Source organism: Macaca nemestrina, chromosome 18, assembly GCF_043159975.1.
Source record: "Macaca nemestrina isolate mMacNem1 chromosome 18, mMacNem.hap1, whole genome shotgun sequence".
Lineage (NCBI taxonomy): Eukaryota > Metazoa > Chordata > Mammalia > Primates > Cercopithecidae > Macaca > Macaca nemestrina.
The window spans coordinates 2,049,336-2,064,007 of record NC_092142.1 but is presented as its reverse complement, the minus strand read 5'-3'; the positions used below and the strand labels follow the sequence as shown (position 1 = coordinate 2,064,007).

The 14,672-nt window shown below is 52.4% G+C and overlaps 1 protein-coding gene across 10 annotated transcripts in view; it reads right to left on the bottom strand.

Annotated features, from left to right (window-relative positions):
- LOC105485846 (cramped chromatin regulator homolog 1) overlaps window positions 1-14,672 on the bottom strand; it is a 66,170-nt gene that overhangs the window by 28,596 nt on the left and 22,902 nt on the right. For all 10 annotated transcript variants that reach the window (XM_071083868.1, XM_071083870.1, XM_071083865.1 and 7 more), the window contains 2 exons: window positions 10,815-10,898; window positions 7,234-7,282 (listed from right to left, as the gene is read on the bottom strand). In XM_071083868.1, the coding sequence (XP_070939969.1) occupies window positions 7,234-7,282; window positions 10,815-10,898 (133 nt within the window). The remainder of the gene's footprint in view (window positions 1-7,233; window positions 7,283-10,814; window positions 10,899-14,672) is intronic.

Below are 14,672 nucleotides of genomic sequence, written 5' to 3'. Positions count from 1 at the left end.
CCTCCATCTTCTTTTCTCAAATGGAAGTTCTACGACCAACCTGAGGCTGCGGCACTGAACAAGATGAAGAGCCATGTTAAAGTGCGAAAGCCAGGAGGACCCTTAGGCCTGGTCACAGTCCCGGGACATGGTCCACACCTCCCAACCCTCGCACCAGCCTGGAAGCTGTAGGACAGGCCAGGACTTTCCAGACAGGCCGGCACAGGGGTTGAAGAGGTGCTGCCTATAGAATAACCACAAGCTGACCTCTAAGTGAGCCCTCAAACAGCCCTCATACACCCCTGCATGAGTAGCTTTTTTTTTTTTTTTTTAAGGCAGACTCTCACTCTGTCGCCCAGGCTGGAGTGCAGTGATGCGATCTTGGCTCACTACAACCTCTGCCTCCCAATCCAGGGCCTTAGGCGATTCTCATGCCTCAGCCTCCCGAGTAGGTGGGACTACAGGCATACACCACCACGACTGGCTAATTTTTGTATTTTTAATACAGATGGGATTTCACCATGTTGGTCAGGCTGGTCTCGAACTCCTGTCCTCAAGTGATCCACCCGCCTCGGCCTCCGAAAGTGCTGGGATTACAGACATGAGCCACCACGCCTAGGTGAGTAGCATTTCAGAATAGAAACATCATTGCAGAATAGAATAGCATTTCTGAATCGAAAAGAGTAATTCCTCTGTGTACACGGGAACCTGGCTTTCCTTTCTGACAGATTTATTTTCTTCTCTGCAAAGCCACTTGATAAATCTAATAAGCACATGCTAAACTTATGCCTCTGGGTCTGTGAACAACGTAGTAAGCTTTTGTTTTAGGTTAGGTCTTTACTCAATTCATTTAGTCTTTATTTTAATTTTAGAATTCTAAAATCAAAACAAGATTCACAGTTAATTGAAACAGGTCTGCATGAGAGGTAGGGGCAGCAGCAAGTCAAATACCCCAGTCGCCCTGGGGCTGAAATCCAGGGGTGGCCTCCCACAGGCACCTCACTCATTTTCCTGATCTCTCACCTTGACAGGTTTCCTGTTTGTTCATAAATACGAGTGTCTGCTGGTGAAAGAATGGTCACAAAAGTTGACAGAAGAGAAGGTCCAGAATGGACCCACATGGCACAGCCAACTGATGTTTGACAAGGGTGCAAAGGCCACTCAGTGGAGAAGAGACAGTCCTTTCAGATGATGCAGGTTGACACCCACAGGCAAAAAGCAAAGCTCCACCTACACTTCACATGGTACACAAAAGTTAATTCAAAGCAGATCATGGATTTAAATGTAAAACTAGAAAATTTCTAGAAGAAAACACAGGGGGACATCTCTGTGATCCTGGGTTAGGCGAAGAGTTCTTAGATGCCATATTAAAAGCATAAACCCAGAAGAAAAGAGTGACAGACCTGACTTCATCAAAGCGAAGGAGTTTCACTCTGTGCAAGACAGTAAGTCAACGAAAAGACAGGCCACAGTCTGGGAGGAAGTATTTGCAGATGGAGGATCCAACAGAAAACTTGTGTCTACAATGCACAAAGAATTCTCTAAACTCAAGAAGAAGAAAAGAGGCAGCACAAGATACGAACGGGCACCTCACCAAAGACCCACAGATAGCAAATAAGCAGGAGAAAGACGCTCGGCGTCATGAGTCATCAGGGAAACACATCAAATCCACAGCACGATGCCACTCCACACCTACTAGGGTGCCTTTAGCAAGACAAACACTCCAAACATGCTGAGTGCTGGGGAGTGTGGGAAGCAAATGCAACTCTCCTGGAAGAGTCTGGCAGCTCCATGTAAAGCCAAACGCACACTCCCACCTCCTCCCCCGGGACCGAAAACCACGCTCAGCTCCATGTAAAGCCGAACACACACTCCCACCCTTCCCCCCAGGACCAAAAACCACGCTCACACAAAAACCTGGAGGCACAGCCTGCTCACTTCTTCACCAACACTAACAAACTGCCAACAGCCCTGGGCACCTCCACTCGGAAGGGATAACAGAGTGCGACATGTCGACACCGTGGAACACGACCCAGCAGGTCAAAGCACAAGCTGCCGCAGATCCACAAGTCACCACGCAAGAGCCTCGAGGGCACACTGCTGAGTGGGGACGCCCATCTCAGAAGGCTGCACACCACGATTCCCTTTAGATGGCTTTCCGGAAAAGGCAAAATTACAGGGAATGGAGAGTGGCGCAGAGGGTGCCCGGGGCAAGGTGTGGGGGAGGGACAGAAGGGGACTTGGGGGTTGCTGGCAGTGTTCCGTATCTTGACAGCGGTGGCAGCTACGCAGATCTACGAATTTGTGAAAACTTCTAGGACTGTAACTGAAGAGGCCAATCTACAAAGACTAAGCCTAGGATGATTCCAATGTGACAACGACACTCTGGGAAAGGTGCAGCTAGAGACAGTGAGAGACCAGTGGCTGCTGGGGTGCAGCTAGAGAGAGAGACCAGAGACTGCTGGGGTGCAGCTAGAGAGAGAGACCAGAGACTGCTGGGGTGCAGCTAGAGAGAGAGACCAGAGACTGCTGGGGTGCAGCTAGAGAGAGAGACCAGAGACTGCTGGGGTGCAGCTAGAGAGAGAGACCAGAGACTGCTGGGGTGCAGCTAGAGAGAGAGACCAGAGACTGCTGGGGTGCAGCTAGAGAGAGAGACCAGAGACTGCTGGGGTGCAGCTAGAGAGAGAGACCAGAGACTGCTGGGGGCACTAGGAAGCAACAGGCAGAGCACAGGATGTTCAGGGCAGCAAACTGCCCCCGTGTGATGCCGGAAGGGTGGGCACATGTCATTAGCCATCTGTCCAAACCCACAGAAGGTACAACGCTGAGTGGGCCTGTAAGTAAACTATGGACTCTGGGTGATGAAGAAGGGTCAAGGAAGGCTCATGAATTGTGACAAAAGGAACACACAAATGCAAATAGTTAATAACACCTGTAATTCCAGCACTTTGGGAGGTCAAGGCGGGAGGATAACCTGAGGTTGAGAGTTCAAGACCAGCCTGGCCAACATGGTGAAACCCTGTCTCTACTAAAAATACAAAAAATTAGCCGGGCGTGGTGGTGGGTGCCTGTAATCCCAGCTACTGGGGAAGCTAAGGCACAAGAATTGCTTGAACCTGGGAGGCAGATGGATGCAGTGAGCCAAGATCGCGCCAGTGCACTCCAGCCTGGGTGACAGAGCAAGGCTCTGTTTCAAACAAAATAAAACAAAACAAAATAAACCAACACAGTGTTAATAACAGGGGAAATCATGTGTGAGGCAGGGGAGGGGCGCAGCTCTGTACACAATTTTTCTGTAAACTTAAAACTGCTCAAAAACTAAAATGTCTTAAAACAAACTTCCAGAACTGTATGACAAAAACCAAAAAGAAAAAAAGTTAAAATACTAAAGCAACAAATGGATCAGGTGCAGAGGATCATGGCTGTAATATCAGTGCTTTGGGAGGCCAAGACGGGAGGGTCACTTGAGCCCAGGAGTTTGAGACCAGCCTGGGCTCTTTTGGTTTTAGAATTGTAAAGTTAAATTAAATTAATAGAGGCAAAATCCCACCTCTATTTTAAAAAAAGGAAAGAAAGAAAAATAACGTACACACCACACCACACCACCTCCAACAGCATCCCCATCTCTTCTCCACAGGGAACAAGAGGCACAGTTTTACCCAGAACAAGGGGCTCTCCTGCTGTAAACTCTACACTACCTTCCTGAGACAGTGGGAGCTACTGGAACCCCTCCTGTGCTCAGAGCCAGGCCTGGCCCAGACCTCCAGCCTCAGCTCTGCACGCTTTCTCTCCCCTCCCCTCCTGAGGCTTCCATGACCCAGTTCCTCCTTCCCACCTTCCTTTCCCTGGGCCAGGTGATTCCCCAACTCTGTGTGTGGCCCCTGCTCGCTTTTTTCTTTAAGACCTTGGCCACCACCTTGGAAAAGCCTTCCCTAGATGCCCCAGGTAGGTTCCCTTCCTGCCAGTTGCCATGTCTGCACCCACCTGCCACGTCAATTTCACGGTAACTTTCATCCCCAGTTACTGTACATGGCTACACCACACACTAAGGTGACCTGCTCAATGGACCTGCATCAGCTGCCACACCATAGCTGTCACCACTGCATAACCAGCACCCATTCTTGTGCCAGGCACACACAGGTACCCAGACATTTCTAGAACCAATGATCACACTACTCAGCAGCCCTTCTGCCTCAGATCTCTCTATGGGTGCAGACAGAAATGTTTCCTTGCTGGTACCATGCTGTTCCAAACTTTTCTCCGTGTCTCACACCTCTCTGGAGGATGACAACACGACGGGTGAGGCTGTGGCCCAGAGAGCCCGGTGAGCGTGGCCAGGTCCCTTAGTGCAGGCTTCCACTCTCGCCGGGGCCTCCCACAGCACTCTGTCCAGGAGCCAGCACTGCCTTCACCTGCCATTTGCCAAAATCCTTGGCTACACGGGCAAATTCTCCATCAGCGCCCATACCTGAGCCCACCCTTTCTTTTGCTACCTGCCCAGTCTTTTCCAGACAAAATGGTAGCCAGGTGGGCTCCCTTGACACTGGCTTCTGTAAGAAAAAGGGCAGTCAATCTTGCCATCGTGCTGACAGGCCCACCGCCCAGGCCCACACTCAAAGTCATCTCAGGGCCCCTCCACTGCGGGAGCACAGCAGAGGATGACAGCCGACACTCAGCCATGCCGCCTTCTGGCCAGCATGCCCAACACGTGGCCTGGAGGAGCTGGGGACCCACGCCAGGCTCCCTCTTCATTTGGTTCTCAGAGTGGCAGATGGCATGACTGTAAATGGCACCAAGCGTGCTGCGTAAAGCTCATGCCACATTTCAATGCCGCTGTCCACGCACCTGCTGCCCGGGAGGATGAGGCTGGAGGGGCGCTGCTGCACATGCTACTGAGGACAGACATAGCCCAGGCCCATGCCTGCTCCTTGCCCTCCCTCAGCAGAACCACCTGAGGGTTTTTTTTTCTTTTTTTTCCCCCCTCCAGATGGAGTCCTCCTCTGTTGCCCAGGCTGGAGTGCAGTGGTGCAATCTTGGCTCACTGCAACCTCCGCCTCTTGGGTTCAACCAATTCTCCTGCCTCAGCCTCTCAAGTAGCTGGGATTACAGGTGTCTGCCACCATGACTAGCTAATTTTTGTATTTTTAGCAGAGATGGAGTTTCACCATGTTGGTCATGCTGGTTTCAAACTCCTGACCTTGTGATCCACCCGCCTTGGCCTCCCAAAGTGCTGGGATTTCAGGCAGGAGCCACCGCACCCGGCCAACCTGAGGGTTCTTTATACCAAAAGGCACTTCCCCTCTGCACACTTTAGCGAGCACCTCTAGTCCTACAAGCCACAACCCCGTCATCACTCAGGAAACGACACAGCCCATAATCAAAGCCCCCCAGTTGTCCCTAGAATGCCCTTTGTAAGTATTTCCTTCTCTTTTCCTTCCTTGGTTTTTGTTAAAGGCCCAAGACCTCAACAAAGCTACTACCTGCATTTGTTTGTCAAGTGTCTCCGGGCCCTGGGAACTGCCTGTGCCTGTGTCATCAGAAGGAGTTTATTTCTTAAATAAGTTCTCCTGCAGATGGCGTTGCAGATGCCCACCATGCCCCCGCTGAGCAGCACATCTGTGCTATGGCAAAAGGAATGCTCATCGGACAGGCCACCCCATGCACTGTCCTCAAGCATAAAACAAAGAGCCCAGAACTCTGGCTTCATTCCATGAATCATGGAGGAAATGAAATAAAAGGTGAAGTAAGATTTGCCCCAAGTCCAGATCCTGGGGCAGTGTTTTCCCTCACGGGACAGCCCCTTGCCTACTGGTTAGGTGACATCAGAAACTATCTAAGCCCTGGATCTTGGGCCTTCTGAAGACAGTTCCTCCAATGTGCCCAGTGCTGCTCAGGCTAAGCCAGATACTGCCTGACGGAGGTAGAGCAGGAGCGAGAGTGGGAAGGAAGCAGGGCTCTGACGCTGGGAGGGGTGCCTGGGCAAGGTGGTGAGCACCCTCCTCATGGCCGGTGGCCCCTGGCTGTACCCTAGACCCACTCTGGGAAGTCTGCTCAGTGTTGGGGCAAGCTGCACTTTCTGGTGACTGTGGTCACCCAGTTACAGTCGTTGGCTGCAGGCTGGTAGCAGCTCACACAGAGCCTGGGAATCATGCCCAACACCTGCTGTGCTGGGACTGGACGGAAGGCCTGTGCTGGCCCAGCAGGCACTGCTCCCACTGGGCCAAGGAGGGCTCCCAGGTCATCAGACACAAGCCTAGGGGAGAAGGGCCAAGGGGAAAAGCAACCAGAGGCCCAAGGCTAAAGTGCTATGGATAGAAGAGAGATGGCTAAGGGCTTCAGGAGTGGGTGCAAGGGCAGGGCACACCCACAAAGATCGGGGCCGGTTGTGCACACCCAATATCTGGGGTTCAGTGAACTGGGAGCAGCCAGCCAGGCTGCCGGGACAGCTCTGGTGTGGTCAGTGGGCGGGACAGATCTAAGACGGGATGGCCACCCATGAGGACCCACACCAGGTGAGAAATGCACATGCACAGAACCCCACCAGGGTGTGCATTGGGAACCCCCAGGCTGTGGAACGGGAACCCCCCCAGGCTGAGGAGTGGTGACCTCCAGGCTGTGGAGTGGGGACCCCCGCAAGCTGTAGGGCAGGGAACCCCCAGGCTGTGAAGTAGGGTAGCAGGTCCCTGCCCCGGAGTGCAGCCCAACAGCAGCAACTGGGCAGATGTCGACCGGACCATCAGGGGCCCGGGTGTTTGTGTGGCCAGGAGAGCACGTGACCTCTCCGGAGTCAGGTGTGTGAGGGAAGGAGAGCAGCCAGTCAGAGACAGAAGCATCCGGGGCACGAGAAGGCAAGGAAGCTGTCAGAAGTGGCCCAGAACACGACAAAAATGCAATGGAAAGAAGAGGCCCTAGAAGCTGGGGTCCAGCCCCACAGCACGCACAAAGGTGGAGGAAAAGGAGCACAAAAAGCGGGGCCCTGAGGGCTGCGTCGAGACCACAACGGCCAGCCAGAGACCCTCAGGAAGGAGGGGGCCAGAGAGGGCACTTCCTTCCCTCCCTGGGGCAGGTACAGGCTCCGGGCACAGTCATCGCTCCCTGGACCCAGCGCCTTTTGTTGGGACTGAACACGTAACTGACAGGTTATGAGGTTTTAACTCGGAAGGTCCTCACTGAGAACATTTCAGCTTCTGCATTTTAGAGGGTAAACACAAAACACCCAGAGAAGTGATGTTTCACACGGAAACTGGGACTTACCCAACCTGAATGAGTTCATTCAGCTTTGTCGCATTCTTGTCATCCATACCTTTAAATGGAAAAAATAAATAAATGAGACCATGATGTAGTTAGGAGCAAAGCCACTGAAGATTCCCATACAATTCTGCTCAATACAGACTCGAATCCCATTACCAAATATAAAGTTCCTCTGGAAAAAAAGCCCTACGGTAGCTGCAGCCCCTCCCTCAAAGTCACACATTGGAGTCAGCTGCCCTGGTCGCCCCCTGCTCACCTGAAAGACTAGCACACCCCGGCCTGGCCCCCTCCTCAGGCAAGCCCACTATCCAGCCTCTGCCCCACTAATATGTCCTCCCAAAAGCTCCCTCCTAGGTCCCCCAGCGCCGGCCTTCCACTCATCCCTATGTGCCTGGCTTGATAGCTGCTTCCTGCAGGCACCACACCTGCCCGCACACACTTCCTGCTGGGCTCGTACTGACAGTGTCTGGTGATGACCCTCCGGCCCACAGCGTGGAACTCCCAGGGCACCCAGAGTCCGCAGAATGAAGACTCTGACACCCTCTGAGTTTCCCAGAGCAGACGCCCCATTTCCTGTGACCTGCTTGGGACCCTTCACTATCTTCAAGATGTGCAAGAAAGCAACCACAGTACGTTAACGGGAGAAACTAGGTGGTGGGTACTTGGGTGTTCATTGTAAAATTCTTTGAATTCTTCTGCATGTTTTGGGGAAAAAACTCCACAAACGGCCAGGCTGAAAACCAAAACCATAGACAAAACTGTCAAAGCAGCCAGAGACAGACAATGCACCTGGCACGGAGGAATGAGGACACAGATGACCACTGACCCCTCTCATCAGAGCAGCACAGGCAAAGAGGCAGCAGACAACGGCGTCAACGTGATGAAAGAACGAACCCGTTAGATCAGAATTCTCTATCCGGCAAATACATCTTTTAAGAACGAAGATGAGGCCGGGCGCGGTGGCTCAAGCCTGTAATCCCAGCACTTTGGGAGGCCGAGACGGGCGGATCACGAGGTCAGGAGTTCGAGACCATCCTGGCTAACACGGTGAAACCCCATCTCTACTAAAACATACAAAAAACTAGCCGGGCGAGGTGGCGGGCGCCTGTAGTCCGGGCTACTCGGGAGGCTGAGGTAGGAGAATGGCGTAAAAACCCGGGAGGCAGAGCTTGCAGTGAGCTGAGATCCGGCCACTGCACTCCAGCCTGGGCGACACAGCGAGACTCCGTCTCAAAAAAAAAAAAAAAAAAAAAAGAACGAAGATGAAATACAGAGTTTTCAGACAAATAATAACTAAGAATTCACAGCCGGCACAACCACACGGAAAAAAATAAAGGATGTTTTTCAGAAAGAAAGGAAACAAAGCCAGATGGAAACGGAACTTCAGGAAGGAATGAAAAGCACCGGAAAGGGCTCTCGTCGCCAGGCGAGGCACCAAGAAAGGAACCGGTCATGGAAACTGGCTAAGCAAGGCATGCCACGGGGTCACCGTGCCCCTCCTCGCCTGCTCCCGGATGAAGGGTTGGAAGCCTGGGAGCAGAGAGCCCCTCACTCAGCAATCGAGTCATTTATTTTCATCAAACTTGAGCATCCTTATGAGGCAGGAGAATAGGGTCTAGAGGCAGGGAACCTAAGGCCAATTCACGCTGACTTCCTAGAACTAAATCAAAAGGAAAACCCCAACTTTCACACCTAAGTAACAAAAGGACCAGACGCTACTCCCTTTGCAATTCCCTCCCCTTCTTTCTGCATGGCACATGGGTAATTGAAAGTATCTCTGATTGGTCGCAGAAAGCAGCAAGCAACCAGACATTTACAGAGGAGTGTAACTTTATACCTTCACTGCAGCCTGATTGGTTGCTTTCAGCTGGGGGAAAAAGTCTTCCCGAAGACTGGGGCCAAGTCTTCCTTTGCAAAGAAGTGTAACTTCGTAACCAGTTTAGTCTCTGATTGGTTGTTTTCCACAATCAGATGCTTGCATAGGGTGTAACCTTTGTAACTTCACTTAAGCCTCTGATTGCAAGCCACTACTTCATTTACATAGGGTGTACAGGGAGCAAGCCAATGGGAAACCTCTAGAGGGTATTTAAAACCCAGAAACTTCTCTAAAAAGGCTCTTGAGCCCCTACATCAGGGCCCACTCCCACCCTGTGGTGTGTACTTCGGTTTTCAATAAATCTCTGCTTTTGTTGCTTCATTCTTTCCTTGCTTTGTTCGTGCATTTTGTCCAATTCTTTGTTCAAAATGCCAAGAACGTGGACACCCTCCACCTCTCAGAAGCTCTAGGTCAGAAACCAGGAACAAGTAGTGGTGCAAAAGGACCAGGCAACAAGGAGTGGATATGACCAAGACGGGGTTTTCCTTTCTCTGGGGAAGATGAGAGCTGGGAGAGCTGTGGTGTAAACTCCTTGGGGCCTGGGATGCTTCCTTCCCGAGGCTGAGAGAGGGCAGATGAGACGCAGCAGGAACAGGCATGAGGAGCTGGGACACAAGGCCCACGGACATGGGTGCAGGCTGGGACAGGCAGGCTGGAGGAGGGAAGAGAAGGAGTGGCTGGATCCACAGGGGACAGACCCAGTGGGGAAGTGCAGGAGGGCAGGGCCTCCCACACACAAATGCCACACTAGATTGCAGCAGCCACCCCGCAGGACACAGCAAGGGGTGGAGGGACAGCAAGGGGTCAGAATGTGGCGCAGGCCGGGCACAGACAGGGCGACTACTCCATATCTGTCCTCTCAGCCCCACCACTCACCTTGAGCTGTGATATGCTAGCTGGCGTGGCGGCGCAGTATCCCATTGAACCTGTGAAGCAGCCCCGTGGGTGTGCACCCCTGCAGTGCCCACGGGACAGCCCAGGCATACTCTCTTCTGTGAAGTCAGGCGGAAGAAGCAGGGCTGAGGGACACTGGGCACAAGCACCTGGTAAGGCTACATGTCCCTACCTAGAGGTCATGTCAAAAAAGTCTAAAGGGAACCTGGTCCTGAGGAGAAGACTGGAACAAATCCAAGCAAGGCCCTGAGTGAGGAAGGCCTGGGCGCGTCGCAGTGTCTCAGAAGCCCTGGCAGTGCGGCCGCTCTACGTCAAAGACACCGAGGGAGACTCCACAGTCACATCCAGGGCAACGGCCCTCGACAGAAGCCCTGACTGGTGTTTTGGGATGTTTTAGAAAATCTGAATATGGGCAGAAAATTAGGTAAGATGACTGCTCCTGTTTGGTAAATGCTAAAAGTCTAGGTGTGACCATGGCATCAAGGCTACACAGGAGAAATGTGCTCTGAGGTGAGCCGGTGAAGGTATTCTGGGCTGTGGCGTGACATAGTCGAGTGGAATGCAGAGTGTGTGGACACGGGTGCACGCGAGCACGTGTGATGTGCATGGTCCAGGAAGACAGCAAATGTAGCCAATGTCAGCAACAGGTCCTTCTAAGCCAAAGAGCATGGCCGCCATCATATTCTTCACCTCTTCTATTAACATTTTTTCAAGATAAAAGTTAGAGGGAAAATAGAAGCAACTCTGGGCACTAGAGCCCAAAGGTGACAAGGACAGGACGAGCCGTGGGCAACCCCACAGGCAGCGTACTCACAGCCCCCGATCTTCTTGCGCAGCTCGCCATAGCAGATCAGGCCATACAGTTCCTGGGACGACTTCTTCAGGCCTCGAGAAAACACTGAGAGAGAAAAGAGAAAGTGGCTTTAGAGAAGGGAACAGGAGGCGCTGCCTGACTCGGGCGTGGGAGCCACGCCGGGCTCACGTGGTTTCTTGGATCTGCTCCCTGTACCCTGGTCACGTAAGCTGTCAACCACAGGGGACACTGGGCAGAGTGTATAGAACACGGTGCTGTGTTTGCAATTTTCTTTTTTTTTTTTTGAGACGGAGTCTCGCTCTGTCGCCCAGGCTGGAGTGCAGTGGCCGGATCTCAGCTCACTGCAAGCTCCACCTCCCGGGTTCACGCCATTCTCCTGCCTCAGCCTCCCGAGTAGCCGGGACTACAGGCGCCCGCCACCTCGCCCAGCTAATTTTTTGTATTTTTTAGTAGAGACGGGGTTTCACCGTGTTAGCCAGCATGGTCTCGATCTCCTGACCTCGTGATCCGCCCGTCTCGGCCTCCCAAAGTGCTGGGATTACAGGCTTGAGCCACCGCGCCCGGCCTGCAATTTTTAAAATAAAAAGTTAAACCAAAGTGGGGGGTTAGAAATTTACCCCTAATAGGCAGAGGAAAGGTCCCCTGGAGGAGAAAACACAACACCGAGAACAGCTGGTTCTCGTGGAGGCAGCGGATGTGGCCAACACTAAACCTGTCATCCATCTCTGCACACAGGTGAGGCCAGCGGCTCTGCAACCTGGATGCTGCCTTCCTGCCTCACCTGTGCCCTCCCGTGACAGTGGATCTACACAGCCCGGGCCCAGGCGGGAGGAGGAGCCAAGGACAGGTGCTCACCCCTGCCTGACGTCTATTCTCCTTCCTCAGTAAAAGGCCCTGTTTTTTTTGTTGTTTTTTGTTTTTTTCTTTTCTTTTTTTGGAGACAGGGTCTCACTCTCTCGCCCAGACTGGAGTGCAGTGGCACGATCTTGGCTCACTACAACCTCTGCCTCCCAGGCTCAAGAGATCTCCTGCCTCAGCCTCCCAAGTAGCTGAGATTACAAGTACACACCACTATGGCCTAGCTAATTTTTGTATTTTTAGTAGAGACAAGGTTTCACTATGTGGGCCAGGCTAGTCTTGAACTCCTGACCTCAAATGATTCACCTGCCTGAACCTCCCAAAGTGCTGGGATTACGGGCATGAGCCACCACGCCCGGCCAAGACCGCTGTTTTATTTGGGAGGCAAACAGGCTGGGACAGGACAGTTGGCTGTGGCTAAACCACTGGAAGTAGTGGAGACTTCCAGAAGCCTGCTTGAAGAGCCTGATTTGGGCAGGAGGTTTCCCTTTTCCCACCCCTGTTTCCTCAAGAGTCACTGCCTGGAGCTGTCACCAAGGACAGCCAAGCACAAGAACAGGAGGCACCTGGGTCCTGCCTGCCCTGGGCGCCAGCCTCTAGGTGTCTCTGCCACAAGACAGCCAATTCTTGAGGCATTTGGGCCACTGCTATTTTGCATTTTGTTACTGTATTACACCAGACCTAATCCTGCTAGGGAAACCAGGTGACAACACAGTCCAGGCCCCTTGGGGTCACTTCACAGAGCAGGGGTGAAGGCCATTGTCCCCTCTACTCTCACAATTATCCTCTCTAGTTCTCTCCTCAGAGACCTGTTCTCAAGGCTCTAAGACTGGTAAACGGAGAAACAGGCTTTCAAGATACGAGGAGGATTCTAGACCATGGTACACTGCTAAGTACAGGCCAGCTGCTCTCAAAGGCTCTTCTGAGAGAAAGACCTAAGGGCTCATCAGACTTTTTTCTTTCTTTTTTTGAGATGGAGTTTCGTTCTTGTTGCCCAAGCTGGAGTGCAGTGACGCAATCTCCGCTCACTGCAACCTCCGCCTCCCGGGTTCAAGGGATTCTCCTTCTCCTGCCTCAGCCTCCCAAGTAGCTGGGATTACAGGAATGCATCACCACACCCTGCTAATGTTTGTATTTTTAGTAGAGACAGGGTTTCACCATGTCAGTCAGGCTGGCGTCAAACTCCTGATCTCAGGTGATCCATCCGCCACGGCCTCCCAAAATGTTGGGATCACAGGTGTGAGCCACCACGCCGGCCTCATCAGACTTTCTTAAAGGAGCCCATGACTCAGGAAGCTTTAAGATCCACTATTCAGTAGACAAGCAAAATGTGGCCATCACCCAGTGGAAAATTATCCAGCCATAAAAAGGACTGGCACACACTACATCACAAATGAACCGGGAAATCCAACGCTGAGTGAAAGAAGCCAGGCACAGAAGGACATGTAGCATGTGATCCCATTTCTATGAAACGTCTGGAGTAGAAAGAGCCACAGAGACGGGAGGTAAACTGAGGGCTCCCAGCACCAGGGTACAGGGTTTCCTTCTGGGCAGTGGACATATTCTGCAACTAGAGAGTGGCAATGGCTGCATAACCTTGTAAGTGCATTAAGAACCACTAAGTTGTACACTTTAAAAGGGTGAATAATATCCCCATTTCTAAAATATGTTTTTAAAAGTCCACCATTGGAGGCCGGGTGCGGTGGCTCAAGCCTGTAATCCTAGCACTTTGGGAGGCCGAGACGGGCGGATCACGAGGTCAGGAGATCGAGACCATCCTGGCTAAAACAGTGAAACCCTGTCTCTACTAAGAAAAAAATACAAAAAACTAGCCGGTTGAGGTGGCAGGCGCCTGTAGTCCCAGCTACTCGGGAGGCTGAGGCAGGAGAATGGCGTGAACCCGGGAGGCGGAGCTTGCAGTGAGCTGAGATCCGGCCACTGCACTCCAGCCTGGGCAATAGAGCAAGACTCTGTCTCAAAAAAAAAAAAAAAAAGTCCTCCATTTGAAATGACAAAAAGAAAAAAACCCGCAACCCAGAGAGAAGAAAGCAGCACCAGGAGCAAGACAGCGCAGACGAGGGGCCCCTGGGGAGGTGAGACCTGGGACAAAGCAGGGCTTCTGGCAGTGTCCCTGATGCCCCGCCTGGCCCCACAGCCTCCGAGGTGGCGCCTCATGTTTTGTTGCACACTCAGGGACAGGAACCAAGCTCACCTCATCCAAATTTTGAGTTCATGAAACAAAATCTCCTCCGAGCAATGGACAGCAGCAGGGAGCCGCAGATGTGCATGGAAACCGCAGGAGATTAATACAATGAACACACACGCAAGGCCATGGCTCCCAAGCTGGGGGTGGAGTCAGTCCCTTTCACACTCCTCACTTGCCACCACTCTGCGTCTTACTCCACCCGACGAGTCAGACAAACCCATGATAAAGTGCGCGCGGCGCGCTCTTCCAAACCCCAAAGCACAGGCCGGGCGCGGCAGCTCACACCTGTAATCCTAGCACTCTGGGAGGCAGAGGCCGGTGGACTGCCTGAGCTCAGGAGTTCAAGACCAGCTTGGCAACATAGTGAAACCTCATCTCTACTAAAAAATATAAAATTAGCCGGGTGTAGTGGTGGTGCGCACCTGTAATCCCAGCTACTCGGGAGGCTGAGGCATGAGAATCACTTGAACCTGCGAGATGGAGGTTGCAGTGAATTGAGACTGTGCCATTGCACTCTAGCCTGGGCAACAGAGCAAGACTCTGGCTCAAAAAAACAAAATAAAACAAAACTCCAAAGCACGCTAAAAATACATGTAACATGAAAAAGTTGCCACTCTGTTTGATGTGCATGCCACTCTGCTTGATGTGACAGTCCATGGGGCCAGTCACTTCACAGTGTCCTGGTGGCCTCCAGCTGGACAAGTCAGCATCGGGTGCCCCAATGCCGCTGCACGCTGGCACAGAGGCAGGCGGCCCTGCTGAAGAGAAAATCAGGGCCATCAGAGAACTCGGGA